Below are 24,987 nucleotides of genomic sequence, written 5' to 3'. Positions count from 1 at the left end.
AGTTGATTAAAATCTCAATATAAGCTCTTTAGAATGATTATAAACTCAATCTAAGATTTTTAGAATTGAAATGAAGTATAATTTCCTCTCCCTTAATTATAGCAAAACAACTTTTTCAACCCCTGCAACCTCACGAATTGAAACTTTTGTTTTCTATAATTAACATTGCTAACTTGCAATACTTATCATAATTATCATGCTCCCACTAACATGATCATTATTAGCATAACACTTATGCTCCCACTAGCTTTGACATGTATCCAGAAAATAGCTGGACCTCTAGAAGTCAATACTTTATTGACATTCTTACTAAAGTTCAGATTTCTGATACTAGATTGCTTTGATAAGGCTTTATCAAAATTGTACACCTTATCTTAGATAGCTCACAGGTGTGTCTAAACAATTTCAGAACTATGAAAAGGGATGCCGTAATCATAGTCTCAATTGTTTAGACCTTTGCCATTTCTCATAAGTCCATGTTAGTGTGTTGGTTAACCACGCACGCTCCACTAACGACTTTGAGAACTGCAAATATCACAATTTCTATCTACTTAAAATCTACTTAGTGAAAGAATTTCCTCACCATCATTTTCATGAATCGGAGAGAAACCTTATGACACTTAGATTTTATGGTGTATGTGTTCTTATCCATGTGAATTTGTCAAAACATAATCACAAGACTAGGTTAGTGACAAATCCTAACTCATATGGATTGAAATTTTGCAATCTTAACCTCTTGCCACCTGGCAGCACAAAGGCCTGCCATTGCTTCCAAGTAGTTATGCAAACAATTGAGAACATGTAGAACTCAAATATATATAGCCAACTTGACTGGAATGGGCACAGAAATGTCAACACGATAGGTTATAAAGCTCTAGTTGTGTGCTAGTGATGAAATACAGGTTTTATTCTTGATTACTTCTTGAAACCCTTTTAGGATCTTTTAGACTCCCACTGTCTCCTTGACCTATAAGACTTTCTTGACAAATATTCAAGAGATAGTGTGGATTCTAATCAAGACAAACACTTAACACAATTAGCCTAAGTTGGTCTCTGTTTTATACAAAACATCACAACTTACCAAATTCAAATGTACAAGAGTAGAAAACCTTTTACTCTTACATTTCACTAGTGTTAATAAACCTTCTTTAAGACGTGTCACTCAAGTTACATTTGTGGTGGGCTTGATCAGTTCACAAGAATGTGTACTCGATCCCTTAGTCCTTTACTTGACTCACACATCCATGTGAACAAGTAATTAGTCTTAATTTTCCAATGCTTGAAAGTTCTCATTCCCCATACTATACAACTTGCATGATTCCAAGTTTCGGTCCAATTGAAACTTGGGTGATGAGAAACTTTCTTTATTTGGTAAATTTAGACACTACCACAAATGAAATAATAAAAACCATTTTCCTATATTACTAGCAATGGAATCATATAAACAACAATTTTTTTCACAAATGCCATTATAAGGATACTTAAAATAAATAAAATCACAAATTTCCTTTTATTTTAAAAACTTTGCGGAAAAACTTATCCTTACAATCCATATGAAAACCTTGTTGTTATATATTCCTAAGCAATGTGTCATAACTCCTAAGTAACAGCTTCAAACTTCTTATGCGATCGAAGTCCATCTTCGCGATCAGAAGCAGCATATACTTCCTTTAAGCTTTCTATCTTTTCTTTGATTCTTATAACATCACCATGTGACTCAGTCACATTATGTAATAAGAATCTCCAAATAGGAGCTTAACAGAGTTAGACAATGGACTTTACCTGAAGTAGAGTCAAACTTATTAACTTTAACATCCTTAGATAAATTTGGCAGCTTCGCAAACAGTACCCCTTCCTTTGGCAATTTTAACAAATGGACCCTTTGGTAATGGTACATGGGACTATCACAGACTTATATTTTCTCTTTACCATTTGGTCAACCGAGTTGACTATGGCCAATCCCTTTCCATTGGGAAGAGAATGCTTTTTCTGGATTTCTAGTGTCATCATTGTCAATGTCCATAAAGTTTTGGGAAGTCGATCTTCTAATCAAATTTTCTTTACTAGCCTTCCAAATCATTGCTGATTCAGCAGTACCAAGCAAATAGATAAGACCATTAAGGGTCTTGTCATAGTCTGTTTCATAGGAGTCCCAAAGGAACTCACTATGTGACTTAGAAAGTGATTGAACCACCAACTTTCTCAAGACTTTGACACCCAACTCTCCCGGCTTGTCAATATGTGACTTCATCTCCAAGATATGATCACACCTAGACCTTGCGTTGCTAATAGGGCTTGAGTGACCTTGAACTTGTGGGTTAGGGAGAATAACTGGAGGAGGTGGAGGAAGTGAAGTTCCAAGAGATTTGGGAAGATCATAGATGTCTGAACTAGACATCTTTTGGGAGATATTGATGTTTAGTTGATTTAAAGTCCTTAATATAACACCCAATATGAAATATTAAGGCTAGGACCCAACAACTTATTTATAACTGGAAGAGGGATGCCGTAATCCAAGTTATAAAATAGTTGAAGGTAGGTAAATGACGATTTACCAATTTCCACCATGAAAAACGAAATATAATTAAGTTTTAATTGGATTTGAAACTCCTAGATCTTTTGAGATACATTGAACTTTCAATGGCATGTTTCAATCTCGAGTGTATCAAGTTTGTGACTGGGATGCCGAGGATCACAAACAAGGTGTGAATAACCATGCAAATTGACTTGGTATCCTTAATTTTATCACCTAATCGATGTGCCGGTTAACCACACATGCTCGACCGATCTATGATAAAACTTAAGTCACCCTTTCCCACACATTGTCAGTCCCATGTTAGTGTGCCGGTTAACCACACACGCTCCACTAACGACTTAACAAATGTGCAAAGTGTAATTTCATGGGTTAGCACCATTTCACATTTTCCTAAGTAACTAAGATTGGGAATTTATAAGTGTTTAGTTACTTAGTATTTATCATTATACTTGTAATGAAGGGAGAATTATAGTCCTTGTCCTACCCGTTCGACTAACGACCCTCCACCAGTCAAGGAAGCGGTGGGTGAGAGTGGACACCCATTAAGTTGTCATTTTATAGGAAACAACCTTATACCCCCCTTATAGACCGGCTTCGTGAATGAGGCCTACTAATGGTAAGACGACTTGCTCTTATACATATATATAAATATTATTAACTTATAATATTATAAAGTATAAGGGTTGAATTTTATCTTTTAAAATTCTAAGGGCTTAACTTGGAATTAAAGTATTTATTAGAGAAAACTTTTCAAATTCCAAAACTTGAGGGCAAGTTTTGAAAATATTCAAAACTCTTGGATTTTCATAACTTATGAGTTTTAAGTAAAGCTTTAAAACTTTTAATGAAGAGACTCTTGGACATCCATAACTTGAGGACAAGTTATGGAGCCATAAAAACTATTTATAAGAAAAGACTCTTCATTTTTTTTTGTAACCTAAGGCATATTTATGAGTTTTTAAGATTCATAAATGTGACTTTTCATATAACTTGAGGACAAGTTACAAAAAAAAACACATTTTATGAACAACTTTTAGATTAATTAGGATTGAAAACAACTAAAACACAATTTTTTTTCATTAATCTAAACTAACTCATAAATCAAGGAAACATAGAACTTTTGGTAATCCATAACTTATGGAGTTAAATGCTTGTTTTATGATGAAACTTTTCATGTTCCATAACTTAAGAATAAGTTATGGAATTCTTTAAAACTTTAACACCAAATTTTGTAACTCCATAAAAACTTTGAATCATTTTTTTAAAACCTTTTCATATCCATAACTTATGGAGGTTTCAAAACACATAAGATCACAACCTTACAAAAAACTTTTTGAGCTCCAAAATTTTATGATAAAATTTGTAACTCCTTAAAACATTTAGATCAAACTTTTAAAACTAATAAAATAATCATATCATTTTATCTTTTACTAAATTTGACCTAATTCAATTCATATAGCAAATGATTCAAATTTTACAAATAATTAGTTTTTCACAAAACATGTAATTATCTTAAAATTTGACAAACGTCATGTTTTTTTTTCTTATTTTTTCAACTTTGAAAATAAAACATTTGCATGAATATAAGAGAACACAACCCATGGCTCTGATACCACTGTTGGGTTTTAGTATACTACAACATCCTATGGTGCACATACAACCCTAAATACCTTGGATCTATGTTTTCTCTATTATACATGCAAATATGAAGTTTCCAAGATATTACCCTATACTAGCATACAAATATCATATACTTGGGTAATAAAATAGATAGAATACATACCTTTTTTTTATGTAACTAGTCTTCATGAAGCTTGAGTGCCTAGTGCCCCAAGTGTGACACATCAAATGGTTCACACAACACCATGAACACTTGGAATAACCTTGAGAATAAGGATACTTTGGTTCTCTCTAGTGAAATCGGCCTTGCTCTTTTTGTGTACACACAATAGTTCCAATTTCACCAACCAAGGACATCTTTATATAATGTGGAGATTAGGGTTAAACCCTAATGCCCATGACCTTTAATTTCATATGATCCATGGGTTAAACACTCCATGGACTATCCATGAAAGCTTAGACCAACCTAAATGAACTTGGCCCATCACACACATATATCTTAGAGTCCATATTTAATTAGTTCCTTTTGATCACTTAATTAATTATAAATTAATTCTTGATCAATACTAAATAAATAATATGATTATATATTAATATATTAGAACTTATAATATATATTAATATAAATCAATCGTATCCTTTTTCCTCATCTTGTCTATCCAATTGTCCCGATGCCATGCAACCCAAATGGACCATGCCGGGTCGGGTCAAGTCTTACCAATTATAGTTATGGACTTAGACATTAATCCAACACTTGGAAACTCCTTACGCCGCCTCAAATCACCCAACAAGCTAAACCAAGGTGAGCTTCATACCCATCTTTTTCCTAAGCTTTTATTGATTTTGGGGGAGAGTACAAGTCATCTCTTGTTCTAAATTCTTGAATGATTGCATGTATACATGTGTTTGCTATGTGTGTTGAAAGATTATTATATTTTTTTTGCAACTCCCTGTGAACGTGAGGTTTCACAGAACCCATGAAAACAAATAATATTTTAATCACTACATGAATAATACAATTTACAAAAGGAGCCTCCCAGGTTTTTGGGAGTGTTCAACATGCACCCTTGTATCCATGCTTTTCATAACTATAAATAAAAGTTGCTGAAATAGACCTTGAAATGTTGACACTATGTCTAGAATTTCGAAATTGGAACTTTGTGTTCCATAAATGACTATTTGCAAACTGTAAAGGGGTTATTTATAAAACTTTGATATAAGTAAGTTCACCAAGAATTATATGCAAATAGAAACTTTATGACAGAAAATTTTGCATGTCATAAAGTTGCTGTCATAACTTCACCCAAGACATAGTGTTACACAAATCATAACTTGACATTTTCCGGTAAATGGGATCTCACTTAGTAGTATATATATAGAGAGGAAAGCCATTTTATCCGACTTTGCTACTATTGAATCGATATGATAAACATTTAAAGCGCATTATTTTCATCAAACGAAACGAAACGGGATATTTAGTCAACGAGTACAACTATTATTATTTATTTAGTAATCCAACAGTATGAACATCTTCTTAATTGCTTGAATTATATAGTTTTATGAAAACAAGATTGTATGCCTAGTATTTGTGAGCATGAACCTAGGGTTAACTAGAAAATAAGTAAGTTAATGTGTGAGCATGTGTTATGTAAAACCACATATGAGTTGATTGAATTGAGAAATTTAGTTAAGTAACATTACAAGTCTTACTTGATTCGAACTGAACACTAGGAAAATTGTTATTTTAATCACTTGATCACTGTTTGAATTAACTTGTTTGCTAAAGGATTAGTAATAATGAACATGAACCTAATCATATGAGAAATCGGTAACCATTGATATATTAATCCGTTGCACTTGCCACAAAATCAACAATATGAATAAGTGAATCGAAATCTAAATGGAAGTCTCTTTTATCTTTTTGAATCTAGTTGTCTTTTGCTCTCCTTTAGTTGTTAAGTGTGACAACCCAAAATTTCTATTTTCTACAACCATTCACTTCAATAAAAGTCAGAACAGTTGCTGCTAACTTTTGAGCTGTGTAGAGTCAGTTTGAGTATTCTAGAGCCCAGTATCTCAGGAGATAACAGGAGAGAGGATGCCCTAGGGTTTATTGTGTAGCAATAAAGTCCCAAAACTCCAAGAGTTTGGAGTTTACGGCCTAAACATGGAGTTTACGGCCGTAAACCCCAATGGTATAAATATGGCACATAGCCATTTTATTCACTATTTCACTTTTCAAGAACAAAACTCAAATCCTCTCAAGTATCATCCGACTTTTCTTCTTTATGTTCAACTATGTAAGTGTTTCTAGCCCTAAAAAGTTGATATCTTACTTAATCTAGTGATCTTACATGATTCCATCCGTGAAATCATTCCAAAAGTGTAGATCTTCAAGTTTCACCAAGAACACCAAGAACACATACTAGTGTTCTTGGACTTTTAGCACATTTTCAAGCTTCTACCTAGTAAGTACTCTTACCCTAGTGTATTATAAGACTTGTTACACTTCTAATCATCAAGAAAACACCAAAGAATCAAAGGATCAAAGGTGTTTACGGTCCAAGAACACCTTGGACCGTAAACCCTAACAAAGGGGCCAAAGTGTGCCCTAGTCCTTTACCAAGCCTTGGAAACTAGTCTAGACCCCTTCCTTGTTGTTCTTAGGACTTAAAACATCAAAAAGATGATAAACCATTTGGGTTTACGGCTGTAAACCCAAGGAGAAGTGGTCCAAACATCACTCCATTCTCTCCTCCCCTAAAATCGGATCCCTCTCTCCCCATATCTCTCTCTCACACTCTCATTCTCCAACACACACACATCTCTCTTCTTTCTCTCTCTACAAAACTCTCTCTACCTTCTCTCTACTTTTTCTCTCCAAACACCACTCCATTCTCTCTACCTCCCTCTAAGAACCAAGAAATATTCCAGAAAACAAACCCAAGAACACTCCTCAAACTCGAAATCTTCATCATCTTGTGGTATTCTTGAAGGTAAAATCGATTTCTACTTCACTTTTCCTTCAAGTTTTGCTCTTTTTCTTACACTTTCTCCTTCTTCATCTTCTTCAAACTTGTTTTCTTTTTGTTAAAATGGTTTTTAGAACATGATGGATGTGTTTTAACACCATGCATGTATGATAAACAAGGTTGCTTGTTCATGATCTTAGTGCAAAAATCGATTTTAAGGATTAAAACATCAAACTCAAGTTAAGAGTTTTTTAGAAACAAAATTTTCTTCATAAATGCATGTATACATTTTGATAAGTTTTAATCTTTTGATCTCTGGAAACATGACCAAAATATGAGGTTATCATGATATATTTAAAATACTTCAAAAGATTTACTCAAGGAAATGATGAAAACCCACTTTTCTAACCAATCATCATGCATGCAATCTGCCAGATTTCTTTACCTGACTTTAAACTGTCATATCTCACTCATTTCTTAGCCAAAATTCGTGATTCCTTTTCTGAAATATAATATTTTGAGTTAGCTTTCAAACCCATCTGACCTCACTGAAACATTCCAAAATTTCGATTTTTACCAATTTTTACAAAACTGTTGCTCAAACAGCACTTTCCTTATGAACATTTGTTTTGTGTTGCATGTTCAAAGGACTTATTCATCACTAAAAATCATTCAAAAATTATTTTGAACTCTTAATATCATGTATTAATAGGTACAAAAAGATCTTGATTCAAAAGTCTTTGTAACATGTTGGAAAAATTGTCAAAGTAACATCAATAATCTTTACATAAATCACAAGAACCAAGTTTTCTCTATAATTTATTGAGCCTTTAGGCATGGTGTTCAACATCAAAAATAAGAACACAAATTGTCATTGTTATCAAATTATATGAAGATGCATTCTGGAAATTTTCAGCTCAATATATATTTTCTTTATTTTTATATGAAAATAATAAGAAAATAAAGTGTTAAATCATATAAAATACTTAAGCTAGTAAATAAATTATGGAAAAATTCTTGGATGATCCTTTAAGTTAATAAACATCTCCCATTAAGTTTCATCCATTTTTGTTACTGTTTAATATGGTTTTGAATTTTCTTTTTGTTTAGCTCTAATAAATCATAAAACCACATTAGGGAATATAAAAATGGTATCTAATAATTTTCGTAGCTTATACTCTCTGTGGAACACTTAGAAAAATATTTTCAGAATTTTTCATAATGTATTCCTATTTTTCTCCGATTTTTGTATTTATAATGGACTAAAAATAGGAAAAATAGTTTTACTCATCCAAAAATTATGAAAATTTACCAGAACACCTTGTAGTACATTAGGATGCTACTCAAAAATTTTGATAATTTTTCTCTTCTGTATACTATTTTTCTTCTATTTTCCCAAGATTAAATACACTTAAACCCAATTTTTATTAGAATAAAATTGGGATAAACAGTTTAGAAATTCATTTTTATATTTTTCCTAGCTTAATAATGACTAATAACAGTGTTACAAAAATTTTGGGCAATTTTGGAAACTATTTTCTATTTATTTCAATTTTTAGTAGAATAAATGCTCAAAAATCATAAAATTGGGTTAAATAGTATGGAAATCTATTTTTCTATTTTTCCCAGGTTAAGTATGTGTAATAACAATACTATTAAAAGTTTAGGGCATTTTCTTAACCGATTTCTATTTTTCATGAATTTTTATATATTTAGAGAATTAAATATATGAAAAATGGTTATGCATATCCATAATCCATGAAAATTTATCTAGAAGTCTTTTAACATATTTAGAACCAAAATCTGAAGTTTGGTAATTTTTATTAATTGTTTAGTATTTTTCATGATTTTATGGTTATTCAAGAAACTAAAATGGTGAAAAATAGTTAGACAAATCAAAAATTCAAGAAAATTTATCTTGAGGTCTTTGACTTCAATTAAAACTGAAATGCAAAGTTTGGGAACTTTTAGAACTAAATTGATTTAGTTTTGAATATTTAATCATTGGAACACCTCTAAAATGTTAAATATTAACATTTCAATAATGCAAATTTTCCACTTAAATTGTTATATAACAATTGATTCTTTGAAACTTAATTTCCACAGAAAAATGCTTGTAACTTATCTATATTAAATTTTGACACAATATTGGCATAATTCTATTGTAGTAGTATGTATACTAGTGTTAGATTTCGATTAGAGACTCATTAGTGTGTAACATTGTTGTACGAAAACGATAGTGGTACGAGTGGAGCGTAGTTCAAGGCACCATTTGCATCATCTCAATGCATAGTGAGTATTCACCACTCCCCTATTTTCGGTTTTTAAATGTTTTGGGGTGGAAAAGCATGTCCTAAACTATTTATGCTCATTGTATTTATTTGACTCGTATAAACTTGGTTGCTATATTTAGCATATTGTGAGTATTCACGCACTTCCCTATTTTCAGTTTTTATGTTTTGGGGTGGAAAAGCATGTCCCGAAAAACTATTGTTTGAATGTTGTATTTAAATTGATTTGTATCAAACATGATTGCTATTTTATTGCTATATCTGTCTATGTATGTCTATGCAACACGGAACATGAGAACTTATCGTATTAAGGCCCTTCCCTTATCTCTAACCATTAACTCTTTGAGCCAATGGTCATTATGGATAGCGCTATTAGGAATTGACAACTCCTCACTCGCCCTATTGCTAGAGTGCATGATACCATATTCATCTATGGAACGATAAGCATAGATCTTGATAGGGCTTCAGTCATAGGTTTGGTTGAGACTCATTGTTTGCTCATACACATACAAACTCGTTTACTTATTATAGCAATAAACTTGTTTACTTATTATAGCAATAAACTTGTTTACTTATTATAGCAATAAACTTGTTTATTAATTATAGCAATGAACTTTGTTTCTCATTACAACAACAAACTGTTATTAATGAAAACTTATATACATGTTTTAGCAATGAAATAGTTTGCTCCTTGTAGCAACGAAATTGATTGCTCATTTTAGCAGTGAAACTTGTTTACTCGTTTGAGTAACGAACTTTATCTTCCATGAGAATATGAATGTTGCATCTTATTTGGGCAACATACCTTATCTCTCATGATGACAAAGAACTTTGTTTTTACAAACTTATTTACTCATCTTAACAATATACTTTTATTATTGGAAACTTTTATCAAAACTTTGATTTCAATTCATGGAACCAGTATCATTTTGTTTATCTGTGAGTACTCACCAACTATTTTTATAGTTGACGCTCGTTTTACATGTTTTTTCAGGAATCATCGAGTAAGTGGCACTTAGGGACACTTCACCTTTAGGAGCATTCGCATGTGTTGTATTTCAATTTACATTGTAATTTCTTTTAAAAGTTGTTCAAACCCATTGTGAATTTGTAATGATTTTTAATACTATGGTTGGTGTTGTCTTTTAACTTTTGCGATGAAACCCTTTGTACTGCCACACCCTGTGTTTCCGCTTTAGCGGGGTGTGACAGCCTAAAAGTCTTGTAAGAGTTATAACCAGAGTCTCCTGGAGGGGGAACGGGAATTTGTATATAGATCTATTCGGGGTTGACACCCCGCACCTTCGTTGTTTGCTACAACTAGACCGGCCAGTCTAGGGTGACAAATGTCTTGAACAAACCGACGCCTGAAGAACGTCATAACAGGCACTCCGTCATATTAGTATGGTTATAACGACTCACTAGAATATATCAAAAGTGTAATTATACAGATTTCACCTTTGGTTTATAATTAACTATGTTTTGAATCACCTCAAACGAGACTTTTCACACAAGTGTTATTGTTTTGAAAGCTATTATTTTATACATCAGAAAATATAGGATTTTCTGGAGGAAACGATTTTATAAGATTTTGAAAACAAAGAACTAAGACACACATGCAATTATACTCGATTTGAAACAAGACTCTCAACAATTTTGATAAGAAAATATTGGATTTTCGGGATTTCTAAACTATCATCAAGTTTTATATGAAAATGCTTATGAACTCACCAACATATTTTATGTTGACGCTTTTCAAACGACTTGTATTCTCAGGAAACCAATAAGCAGGTTGTTGGATCGCGGACTCAATATTATTTTGCTATCTTTTGGAATTTGCTTATAAACACATGTAAGCTTGTTATAATGTATGATGTTTGCATTTGCTATGTTTCATTTATATGCAATTGTTATGATACTACACAATGAAGTCGCCCGCCTCTGGACGTTTCCGCCGTTCTGGTCCGGGGGTGTGACAAATTGGTATCAGAGCATTGTTTATAGTCAACTAGTATATCTAGCCATACAAGATATACAACTATAAATACAATGGGACTAAAACACTCTAACTAAAAGTATACATACTTGCTAAGGCTGTATCATAACAAGGACACAAACAAAAGTTCTTGGAAGAGTTGGACATCACGGTCAAACCCGGGCAGTTATGTAATCGTATTAGGTGTAAATATAGCCTGATTAACTATATTTATTCAGAATACGACTAACATGTGCTTGGGAGTGATCATGGTGCCTAATGAACCAGAAACTTATCAAAACTATGTTCAAAAGTTGTAAGGAACCAAACCTAAACAATTAAAATACTATAGGAGTATTTTTGAACCTATTCACGCACACACTCTCCATACCCATTTCTCTATGGCTGGATTTCATCTCCCTGGAGACCCTTACTGTGACATCCACCAAAACTCAGGTCAATACTCATCTAGAACCTTGTGATGTCCTTATGTGCACTTAACTTGGCTCTATAGTTACAAGTTGAACTAGGTTTGTGACTTAATAGATCCCTCGGAACAAGTAGTGTACCTTAGTTGTATTGAACGATCACATTGATATGTAAAGGAACCAACTGAGTGGTAACCATAAAACTATGTTCGATAGATGACAACTCAAGGGTAGGTTATTAACCCTAAAAATTTCATATTGGAACAAATTGATGCTTAACAAGGTTAAGTATCACAAGCTAATATGAACAAAAATTAGATCATAATATGAACCAACTATAAAGTTGATGACAAATTCATACACTTCATGATTCGAAATGTGAACCAAAAGTAAAATCCAAGAATATCAAATTCTTACAATCACATATTATGAATCCTTGTTAGAATTGTTGAAATATGATAAATTGATTTTTATAAAAATTAAATAATAGGTTATCATTATATAAATTAATTCAACAAATATAATTTTTGGAAGTCATTACCAAGTGTAAATATGTCAACAAAACCCAATAATTAAAACCTTAGGAGATTATTGAGTTTTATAAAATTTAAAATCTAGATTTATAAAAATTCAAGGGAGGCTTTTATTATTTGATCAAATACCAATAAAAATACCATATCCCTCTTAAATTTTCGTCCATTAGGCTTTTCCCTCTCCCCCATGCCTTAAAACCCATCATTACACCTCATTTGAACCACCTACACACTCCATCTCACACTCCTTCTCCAAGAAAACTCTCTCACTTCCAAGACCACTCCTACACATCAGAAAATCCTCCATTCTCTGCCATAATTTCGAAATTGAGAAGGTCTTGAAGTGTTCTTGTTTCTCTCAAGATCAAAACCAAGGTAAACAACACAATCCTCCCTCATAGTTTCATGATTTTACTTCCTCTTCTTCATGGTTCTTCTCTACTCTTCGGATTCTATGCCCTTCTATGGCTAGAAATCCTTACTTTTTCCCTTGTGGTCTGTAGATTCTCACCATAACACAATGCATGTGTTTGAGATGGTGCAAACCCGGGATCAAACCCATGCAAGGAGTGAAAAAGATGCACATGTGTTCATATGACTTCAAAACCGAGTATTACATCTTCTTCTCCATTTCTTTTGTGTTCTTGCATGACCAAAAGCATTTAAACCATTTCTAGTACATCTTGGATGCTCATTCACTCCATGCATGTGCTAGAAATCGGACCTTAATAGAAGCATGCATGTTGTTCTTGTCAAAGTGCCCTAAGAATGCACTCAAAGCAACCAGGGGAGACATGCAATCTGCCAGACTATTTTGTTCAGATTTGAACGGCCATAACTCGGCCATTACTTAACCAAATACTGATATTCTTTTTGTATTGGATAGTTCCACGAGTTAGTTTTCAAACCCAACTGGTCTCACTGTAAAAGATTAAATATCGGATTTTTGGCAATTTTTACAATATGGTTGCGCAAACAGCTCTTTTTCTGTGATCACCATTTTTACTTTACGTGATCAGTGGCCTTAAACCCAACCATAAATCTGGGGAAAAATAGTATAGAAACTTAACATATCCAGTGAATGATGGCTGAAATTTCGTGGCTTAAAACCCCACAGAATGTGCTACTTAAATTCATGAACTTCAGCCACATTTACATCTCATGCACTATAATGTGCAACATTTCTTAACTTGTTTGGGTTCAATACCCCTATTTCCCTTCTGAATAAATTTTGAACATTTGTCCTTTTGAAAGCCCTCACATGCATGTGATAATCTGTAAAATACCAAGGGCTAGAACCAATTCCTTATTTATTTTTAAAAATAGTTATTTAATGGCTTTAAATTCCAAATAATCATTTTCGGAAGGTATAAAAATCTGAAATTTTTTATTGTGAATATAATCACAGAATAAGAAAGCCATGTAAATTTTCAGACATTTTGGACACTGTTTGATAGTTATTCCATATTTTTCATTAAATTGGAGCATGAAATTATAATCTCGGGTTATTGGACTCAAAGTTCCTAACCAATATTTTTCTCAACCTTAGGAACATTATAAGAACCTGTAAAATTTAAATTGGGAATTTTAGAAACTGTTTACCAATTTATTTGGATTTTCTATATTATTTGATCCTAAATTACAAATAAATATAAAACGACCATGAAAAATGTCTATAAAATATCTGGACACTAATACCCTCCTGTAGAAACACAATATAAAGTTTTACAATTTTTGGAGTTCATTTTCATGCCTTTATGAATTTTTTTTTGAATATAAGACACCATAAATTCAATAATACTAATAATGAACCAAACAAACTTTGGGCACTTAATGACACCACTAGTAGGATAAGTAGACTTAGATAATGGTTTAGTGAATTATATCTCACTAGAGACTATTTGTTCCGTAGGACGCTATTAGGATTCGCACTCACCAACATCAACCCGCAAAGCCCGAGCCGCAAACTTTCCAGAGTGAGTATTCACGCACTCCCCTATTTTCGGTTTTTAATGTTTTGGGGTGGAAAGCATGCCACAATATCTATGAACATTATTTTATGAACTTGTGCTATGAATTTGTGATATGAACTTTGTGGTATGAACTTGTATTATGAATTTGGTGTTATGAACTTGTATGATTAAGTCCCCGGAGAACCGATACAACCTATTAACTCATATTTGAGCCGATGGTCTTATGGATAGCGCTATTTGGGGTCGACAGCCCCCACTCGCCCGAAACCGCGAGTGCATATTTCCATGAACTGACATCATGGGAACCATGGACATGATGGAATGGGGCAGGAACGGTCGTTAGGCTTGGTTGTGAACGGAATGCAATAGCATTCATCGTCTTCTAAATTGGAACATTTATAGAATAAACTACATTTTTGAAATAATGTATTATTATAAACCTGTGAACTCACCAACTATTTTATAGTTGACCCTCGTTTTTGCATGCTTTTCAGGGAACGGTCAGTGAATCAACAAGACGTTAGCATGATTTAAGTTGTTACCCTTGCTATGTAGTAAATTATGTATTGTGAAAACTGAATGTATTTGTTTTGTACGCGATGTAAACTTAAAACGCTTAATGTTTATGGTTGGTACTTCTATTTACCTTTATGATGAGACCTTAGCCTGTCACTCTTCGTGTTTCCGCTTTAACGGGGTGTGACAGATTTGGTATCAGAGCCTAAGGTTATAGAGAATACCGGCTTCCCCTTTCCCTTAGGGACGCCTAAACTATAACCATTGAGTTAATAAAACATGTCATTTAGTATAAGTAATTCCGGTAATGCGCTACTGGACCTTAATTATACATAGCCTGATCACCTATGTATAATTAAGGAAGAGTTAGTGCAAGACCGGAATTGATTATAGTGAATGGTATCAACACCCTAGGATAAACATAAACATCAAACATAATAGAAATTTTCTAGAAGGCTAAAAATTCATCTAAACATTAGAGTTTCTCATGTACAGCGTAGCCATGTCAAACACTAGCTCTCAAGCACTTGGATCGGCAGATGAGTCTGGTTACGTCACTGCGCGCCCGAAAGTCAACCGCGACTCGAGCACCGAACCGACTGAAGATCCGTCTACAGGATCAGAGACTGGAGAGGAAGTGAGCAGCCAGGCACCGACTGAGGAAACTTCAGCCCCGCCGATACCCGAGCCTTCGCGATAGCTGACGCCTCAGCCACCCCTTTATGGACTATACCACAGGAGGACAGCGAGCAAGAGCGCACCAATGCCGAGAGAAGTGTTGAGGTTCGAGCGTCCAGAACCCGTGCCAGCACCTCCCGCACCAAGGAGTGAGCGTCATGAGCCTAGTCAGCCTCGACCCCCAGTCATAGGGACGCCTTATATGCGAGCACCCGAGATGACTTGTCAGGAGCGACGCAGCATGGAGGCCATGGGCCGAGACCTGCATGATGCCCGTAGTAGGATTGCTTATCATCATCACAGCATAGCCGACATGTCAGACGTGGTGGATGCGGTGTGTGGTTATGCATACTCCGCCCAGAGGACATCAATCAGAGCTATGATCACTAGCGCTATCGCTGGAGGGCTAGCATTGATTCTGGCAGTGGCACTTGTCTGGGTGATTGTGTTTTGGGGTTGAATCAAAGCGTCATGGTTTATGTTTTATGGTCTTTGGTCTATGTATTTTGATGTAATGCCTTTGGCTTATGGCTTTTGAAAAGTATGGTTGAAGTATCTTTTGTAGCTTGCAGTGCCAAGCAGTATGCTTTGTTAAACCTTTTATTTACAAACTATGAATGAAAATCTATTTTAATGACTTTCAATTTCCATGTTATTTCGCATTTATATTGTTCATAAACTGTAAATTGTTTTGATGATTTGAAATCTTTCTTGAAAATATATTTTATTATATTTATTTCTTGCAAAAAGAGAGAATTTTTCTTTTTATGATGGTAACGTCTTAAATTTTGTTGTGTGTTATAGAACCATGCCCCCAAGAAGGAACACCCGCTCCCGCCAAACACAGTCTGAGAATGCCACTGCCGATATTGCTCAACTGGTCTTACAACAACTGATGGATGCTATCCCTAACATTGTGGCTCAAGTCACTGCGGGAATCCATACTAGTCAGACAAACCACGGAGGCCCTACACCTACTGTGAACACGGATGGAAGGGGAACTCGTAATGAGGAAACAAGGGGATGCACCTATAAATACTTCATGTCTTGCAAACCCAAGGAGTTTCACGGAACAGAAGGTGCGGTGGGATTGTTGAAATGGATAGAAGGAATAGAGGCCGTACTCCATATCAGCAAATGCTCAAATGACTGCAAGGTTCCCTATGTTGCATGCCTTCTACAAGACAGATCTTTAACATGGTGGAATGCGCAAGTCCGAAACCGTGGAAGGGAGGCAGCGAACCAGTTAGCTTGGGAGGAATTTAAAGAGTTACTCAAGAAGGAATACTGTCGTAAGGATGAAATCCAGAAAATGGAATCTGACTTCTGGAACCATGCCATGGTAGGAGCCAATGTGGAAGGCTACACTGTGCATTTCCATGAACTCGCTGAACTAGTGCCGCACATGGTCACCCCGGAGAGCAAAAGGATCGACCGATACATATGGGGATTGGCACCCGAAATCCGAGGCATGGTTACTTCAGCAAATCCTACCTCAATCCATAGCGCTATAGACCTGGCGCACCGACTTACGAATGATAAAGTGAGGGCTGGGATATTGACCATAAGCAACACCAGTAACAAAAGAAAACCAGAGAGCCAGATTGGAAGGAAGAAGAATGACAACTCAGAAAGGAACAAGAGAAGGGCAACGAACTTTGCGGTTAAAACAGAGGAACCTGTGCAATACCGAGGGCCTAAACCTAAGTGTGAGAAATGCAGCTATCATCATCAGGGTGCCTGCCCTATTTGCCACAAGTGCAACCGATCTGGGCATTTTGCGAAGTATTGCAGGATAGATAAGGATCGCAAGGGTGGTAAACGGGCATGCTATGAGTGTGGAAGTGTGGACCACTTTAGGAATGCATGCCCGAATCTAAACAAGGGCCCCAACAACAACCAGGCAGGTCATAACAACCGTGGAAATCCAGGAGGTCAGGCTCGTGGGTGAGCATTTGTGATCAAGGCGGAAGAGGCCCGCCAGAACCCGGAGGTGGTAACAGGTACATTCCTCCTAAACAACCACTATGCATCAGTATTATTTGACTCTTGGGCAGATAGAAGTTTTGTGTCACATGAATTTAGATCACTAATCGACTTGAAATCAAAAATGTTGGAACATGCTTACATAATTGAACTTGCTAACGGCAATGAAATTAAGGCTAAGGAGATAGTTCCTAATTGTACCTTGAACTTAGCCGGTAAAAATTTTAGTATTGATCTGATACCCATGGAACTCGGAAGCTTTGACGTAGTGGTAGGAATGGACTGGTTATCCAAGAATCGAGCAGTCATAGGATGCTTTGAGAAAGTTGTCAAAATGCCCCTCCAAAACAACGAAACCCTATTAGTGTACGGAGAGAAACCAGGCAAGAACCTGAAGATAGTCTCATGCATGAAGATTCACAAATATCTGAAGAAGAAGTACCTTGCGTTCTTGGCTCATGTAGTGGAAAAGAATTCGGAAGAAAAACATATTCAGGATATTCCAATAGTTCGAGAATACCCCGAAGTGTTCCCGGAAGAGTTGCCCGGACCCCCCCCCCCCCAACAAGACAAGTCGAGTTCAGAATTGATCTAATTCCTGGGGCGGCACATGTAGCTAAAGCACCTTACCGCTTGGCACCTTCTGAAATGCAAGAGCTTTAGAGTCAACTTCAGGAACTTTTGGAAAAAGGATTCATTCGTCCAAGTTCCTCACCGTGGGGCGCACCGGTCTTATTTTTTAAAAAGAAGGATGGATCAATGCGAATGTGCATCGATTATAGAGAACTAAATAAATCGACTATCAAAAATAGATACCCCCTTCCTCGAATAGACGATTTGTTTGACCAACTCCAAGGTGCCTCGTACTTTTCAAAGATTGATTTACGATCGGGATACCACCAATTAAGGGTACGCGACGAAGACGTTCCTAAAACCGCCTTCAGAACTCGTTACGGACACTACGAGTTCTTAGTTATGCCTTTTGGGCTAACTAACGCGCCAGCTGCCTTCATGGATCTTATGAATAGGATTTGTAGGCCGTACCTTGACAAGTTTGTTATCGTGTTCATTGATGACATACTAGTCTATTCCCAAAACAAAGAAGAGCACGAACGACATCTCAGGCTAGTGTTGGAACTGTTGAAAGACCAAAAGTTGTTTGCAAAGTTCTCTAAGTGCGAATTTTGGATTAGGGAAGTACGATTCCTTGGTCATGTGGTTGGAGAAAAAGGAATACACGTGGATCCCACCAAAGTTGAAGCAATTAAGAAATGGGAAACCCCAAGATCCCCGACGGAAATTCTGCAATTTCTCGGATTGGCGGGCTATTATAGGCGCTTTATTGAGAACTTCTCCACAATTGCCCAGCCATTGACTATTCTGACCCAAAAAGATAGGAAATTTGTATGGGAAGAACCACAAGAAGATGCCTTCCAATTGCTAAAACATAAGTTGTGTAATGCGCCAGTCTTGGCATTGCCAGATGGTGTGGAGAACTTCACAGTGTATTGTGATGCGTCACACCAAGGTCTGGGTTGCGTACTGATACAGAAAGGCAAGGTTATTGCATATGCGTCAAGGCAGTTGATGGTTCATGAGAAAAACTACACAACCCACGACCTAGAATTAGGAGCGGTGGTATTCGCCCTTAAGATCTGGAGACATTACTTGTACGGAACTAAGTGCACTATTTATACTAATCACAAAAGCCTACAACACATCTTGGATCAAAAGATGCTTAACATGAGACAGAGGCGGTGGGTAGAATTACTCAACGACTATGATTGCGAAATTAAATACCATCCAGGAAAGGCCAACGTTGTAGCCGATGCATTGAGTAGGAAGGAAAGGGTGAAACCCTCACGAGCTCATGCCTTCGGAGCCCTTGTTCAAACCAGTTTGAAGGACGAAATCCTTGCTGCTCAAGGCGAAGCATTAAAGACTGAGAACTTGAAATGTGAAACATTGCAATGTCTAGAACAACGATTTGAAACTGGTTCGGATGGAGTGAAGTACTTCAAAAATAGAGTATGCGTACCAAAGATCTACGAATTGCGTGAGGTAATTTTAAAGGAAGCCCATAATTCCCGATACTCGATCCACCTTGGAGCCGACAAAATGTACTTGGATCTAAAGGAATACTATTGGTGGCCTAGAATGAAGAAAGATATTGCTTTGTACGTTGGGAAATGTTTAACTTGCTCCAAAGTGAAGGCTGAATATCAAAAGCCCTCCGGTTTGCTTCAGCAACCAGAAATACCTCAACGGAAATGGGAGCAAATATCCATGGATTTTGTTACTAAGCTACCGAGGACCGTGAAAGGACACGATTCTATCTGGGTAGTGCTGGATAGACTGACAAAATCCGCATATTTTCTTCCCATTCGGGAAGATTACCGAATGGAACGGCTTGCTCGAATTTACATAGATGAGATCGTAGTACGTCATGGAGTACCTATTTCCATCATATCGGATAGAGATGGCCGTTTTACATCTCGATTTTGGCAGTCGCTTCAAAAAGCCTTGGGGACACGTTTAGACTTAAGTACCGCATATCATCCCCAGACAAACGGTCAGAGTGAACGAACCATCCAGACATTAGAAGATATGCTCCGGGCTTGCGTGATCGACTTTGGAGGAAGTTGTTGTTGGATTAATGTCTAAGTCCATAACTATAATTGGTAAGACTTGACCCGACCCGGCATGGTCCATTTGGGTTGCATGGCATCATGCATTTGGATAGACTATAATGAGAGAAATAATACTTAAGGTTGGTTAATATATTATAAGTTCTAATATATTAATAAGGTTATTTAATTAGTATTGATCAAGAATTAATTTGGAATTAATTAAGTGATCAAAAGGAGACTAATTAAATATATGGGTTGATTGTGTAAATCATTCATTCTTATATATGTGGGCTTGTGATCCAAGATTCCTTATGTTGGACTAAGTGCATGGGGTGACCCATGGATACTCCATGGAGGTTAAAATCCATGGAGCATAAGGAATAGGTAAAGTTATGAGTTACATGGTGTAACCCTAATAGCCACCATATAAAAGAATCCCATGGCTCAAGAAATCGTGCACTAATGTGTGAATATGAGGGCTAGACAATTTCAAGGAGTGTTCCATTTCTCTCAAATCATTCCATGTGCATTTGGTGTTGTGTGAACCATTTGAGGTGTCACAGTTGGGGCACTAGGCACTCAAGCTTCATGGAGACAAGCTACATCAAACAAAGGTATGTATTCTATCCATTTGATTACCCAAGTATCAAGTATTGTATGCTAGATAGGGTAATACCTTGAAAGTTCATAATTGCATGTATAATAGAGAAAACATAGATCCAATGTATTTAGGGTTGCATGTACACTTAGGAGTGTTAGAATGCTCAAAATCCATTAGTGGTATCAGAGCCAAGGCTTGTTTTCTTGTTATACTTGCAAAATTAGCTGAAAAATATTCGACTGTTTTGGCTAGAAATGGACTAGGAACATTACCCTTAGATGTTTTTGGACTTATAAACTTGTTTTTGATGTGGTAATGTTCATGCTAATCCAATTTCAAAGATAATTGTCAATAGATTCACGTTTTGTATTAGTTTAAAAGTTATGCTAATTACTTGAAAAAAAAATTGATGTGAATTATCTTTGTTCATATGAGTTTATTAGATTAATAGAAAAGTTAATTGATTATGTGTTTTCAATCCATTTTAATCTAAGAGTTGATTCTAAAGTGTGTTTTTGTAACTTGTCCTCAAGTTATATGAAAAGTCACATTTAAGTTTCATAAAACTCATAAAAAGTTGGCAATGGTTACAAAAATGAAGAGTCTTGTCCTCATTAAATGGTTTTATGACTCCATAACTTGTCCTCAAGTTATGGAGGTTCAAGAGTCACTTCATTAAATGATAAAATGTGTAACCTTAATTAGTTCCATAAGTTACAAAAATAAAGAAAAGTTACATTCTTTTATTAGTTTAAAGTCTTCCATAACTTGTCCTCAAGTTATGGAACTTGAAGAGTTTTTTTTTTAATTAAAACTACTTTAAACACATAAGTTATGAAATTAATTAGTTTTGAATATTTTCAAAACTTGCCCTCAAGTTTTGGAATTTGTAAAGTTTTCCCCATGAATACTTTAATTCCAAGTTAGCCCTTAGAATTTTAAAAGTTAAAATTCAACCCTTATACTTTATAGTATTATAAGTTAATAATAAATATATGTATAAGAGCAAGTCAGTCTTACCGTTAGTAGGCCTCATTCACGAAGCCGGTCTATAAGGGGGTATAAGGTTACTGCCTATAAAATGGCAGTTTAATGGGTGTCCACTCTCACCCACCGCTTCCTTGACTGGTGGAGGGTCGTTAGCCGAACGGGTAGGACAAGGACTATAATTCTCCCTTCATTAAAAGTGTTAATGATAAATACTAAGTAACTAAACACTTATAAATTCCCAATCTTAGTTACTTAGGAAAATGTGAATAAGGTGCTAATCCATGAAATTACACTTTGCACTTTGTTTAAACCGTTAGTGGAGCGTGTGTGGTTAACCGGCACACTAACCTGGATTTAACAAAGTAGGCAAAGGGTAACTTAATATTTATCATAGTATCGGTGGAGCTCGTGTCGTTAACCGGCACATCGATTGAGGGGTATTTGCATGGTTACTTCACACCTTGTTTTGTGATCCTCGGCATCCCAGTCACAAAACCTGAAGGGCACACTCGAGATTGAAACATGCCATTGAAAAGTTCAATGAATCTCAAAAGATCTAGGAGTTTCAAATCCAATTAAAAACCTAATTACATTATTTCGTTTTTCATGGTGGAAATTGGTAAATCGTCATTTACCTACCTTCAACTATTTTATAACTCGGATTACGGCATCCCTCTTCCAGTTATAAATAGGTTGTTGGATCCTAGCCTTAATATTTCATATTGGGTGTTATATTAAGGACTTTAGATCAACTATCTTGAATATCTCCCAAAAGATGTCTAGTTCAGACATCTATGATCTTCCCAAATCTCTTGGAACTTTACTTCCTCCACCTCCTCCAATTATTCTCCCTAACCCACAAGTTCAAGGTCACTCAAGCCCTAATGGCAAGCAAGGTCTATGTGTGATCACATCTTAGAGATGAAGTCACATATTGACAAGCTGGGAGAGTTGGGTGTCAAAGTCTTGAGAAAGTTAGATGTTCAATCACTTTCTAAGTCACATAGTGAGTTCCTTTGGGACTACTATTAAACAGACTATGAGATGAACCTTAATGATCATACCTATTTGCTTGGTGTTGCTGAATCAGTAATGATTTGGAACGATAGTAAAGCAAATTTGATTAGAAGATCAACTTCCCAAAAACTTTATGGACAGTGACAATGGTGACACTGGATATCCAGAAAAAACATTCTCTTCCCAATGGAAAGGTATTGGCCATAGTCAACCCGGTTGACCAAATGGTAAAGAGAAAGGCTAAGTCTGAGATAGTCCCATTACCAAAGGGTCCATATGTTTATTTTGCCAAAGGAAGGGGCATTGATTGCAAAGCTGCCAAATTTACCTAAGGATGTTAAAGTCAATAAGTTTGACTCTACATCAGGTAGAGCCCATTATCTAACTCTGTTAAGTTCTATTCTGAGATCCTCATTACATGATGTGACTGGGTCACATGTTGATGTTTTAAGAATCAAAGAATAGAGAGAAATCTTAAAGGAAGTATATGCTGATTCTGATCGCGAAGGTGGATTTCGATCGCATCAGAATTTTGAAGCTGTTACTTAGGTGTTATGATATATTGCTTAGGAATAGATAACAACAAGTTTTTTCCGTATGCATTTGAACTATAAGGATAAGTTTTTTCCGCAAAGTTTTGAAATAAAATAAAAGTTTTTAATTTTATATTTTGTTTAAATATCCTTACAAGTGGCATTTGTGGAAAATGGTTGTTTATATGATTCCATTGATAGCAATATTTGAAAAAAAAATGGACTTGATTCTTTCGTTTGTGGTAGTGTCATAATTTACCAAATAAGGAAAGATTCTCATTCCCAAGGCTTCAGTTGGATAGAAACTTGGAATCATGCAAGTTGAATAGTATGTTGAATGAGAACTTTCAAGCATTGGAAAATTAAGACTTGTTCACATGGATGTGTGAGTCAAGTTAAGGACTAAAGGGATCGAGTACACATTCTTGTGCACTGGTCAAGTCCACCACAAAGCTCGTTAAGACTATTCGTCATGATTTACTAAATTTTAGTAAATATGGTTATACTTACAAGTTTAAGTATAATTCTGAAATATTGGAAAAGTCTCAATGTATGGCAGAACGAATGGGAAAAATCAAATTAGGCAGACAGATAAAAGTTTCTCAAATCTGAAAAGATGGGAGAGTACTTTAGTATCATGTTTTGTGATCATCTTAATGATTAAAGGACCACATCACAATTGGTCTTCTAAGGTCATCTTAGTTCATTTTTATGACTAAGAAGAGGAGTCATGAATTGTTGAAATGGTTAGATCAGGAAGATGAGTCATACTTCGTTCCAAAACAATTCTTAGAGTCATACTGCAAGATTGTAACTTGAGTGACATATCTTAAAGAAAGGTTTAAAACACTTGTCAAATGTAAGAGTAAAAGTGTCCTACTCTTGTACATTTGAAATTGGTAAGTTGTGATGTTTTGGATAAAACAAAGACCAACTAAGGCCAATTGTGTGTAGTGTTTGTCTTGATAAAGAATCAGCACTATCTCTTGAATATTTGGCAAGATAGTCTTATATGTCAAGAGGATAGTGGGAGTCTTAAAGATCCTAAAAAGAATTTCAAGAACTAATCAAGAATAAAACCTGAGGTTCTTCACTAGCACACGACTTGAGGTTTATAACATATCGTGTTGACATATTCTATGCCCATTCCAGTTAAAGTTGGCTTTGCATAGGAGTTCTGAAAGTTCTCAATTGGTTGCATAACAACTTGGAAGCAATGGCAGGCCCTGTACTGCCAGGTGGCAAGAAGTTAAGATTGCATTAGTTCAGTCCATATGAGTTTGGATTTGTCATTATCCTTGTCTTGTGACTATGGTTTTGACGATTCACATGGATAAGAACACATACACCATAAAATCTAAGGGTCATAAGGTTTCTCTCCGATTCATGAAAATGATGGTGAGGAAACACTTCCACCAAGTAGATTTGAAGCAGATTGAAAAAGGTCTAAACAATTGAGACTATGATTACGGCATCCCTTTTCATAGTTCTGAAATTGTTTAGACACACACGCATGCTATCTAAGGAAAGGTGTATGATTTTGATAAAGTTTTATCAAAGCATCTCGAATCAGAAATCTGAACTTTGGTAAGGAAGTCAATAAAGTATTGATTTCTAGAAGTCCAGCTGATTTCTGAGTACATGTCAAAGCTAGTGGGAGCATAAGTGTTATGCTAATAATCATCATGTTAGTGGGAGCATGATAATT

General features: G+C 35.5%; 1 protein-coding gene across 1 annotated transcript; it reads left to right on the top strand.

Annotated features, from left to right (window-relative positions):
• The first annotated feature begins 16,330 nt into the window (after positions 1-16,330).
• On the top strand, positions 16,331-17,473 carry LOC145121998 (uncharacterized). Its single transcript, XM_079057677.1, has one exon. It carries the CDS (start codon positions 16,331-16,333, stop codon positions 17,471-17,473), a length of 1,143 nt encoding a protein of 380 aa, XP_078913803.1.
• Positions 17,474-24,987: the final 7,514 nt, after the last annotated feature.

The sequence above is a fragment of the Lactuca virosa genome, chromosome 6, assembly GCF_052849685.1.
Source record: "Lactuca virosa cultivar CGN04683 chromosome 6, Lactuca_virosa_CGN04683_v6, whole genome shotgun sequence".
Taxonomy (NCBI): domain Eukaryota; kingdom Viridiplantae; phylum Streptophyta; class Magnoliopsida; order Asterales; family Asteraceae; genus Lactuca; species Lactuca virosa.
Note: the sequence above shows the minus strand (reverse complement) of the source record. Positions and strands in the feature narration are given on the sequence as shown.

Coding starts and splice junctions, on each gene's coding strand:
- LOC145121998 (XM_079057677.1), top strand. CDS start 16,331: ATGCCCCCAAGAAGGAACACCCGCTCCCGCCAAACACAGTCTGAGAAT.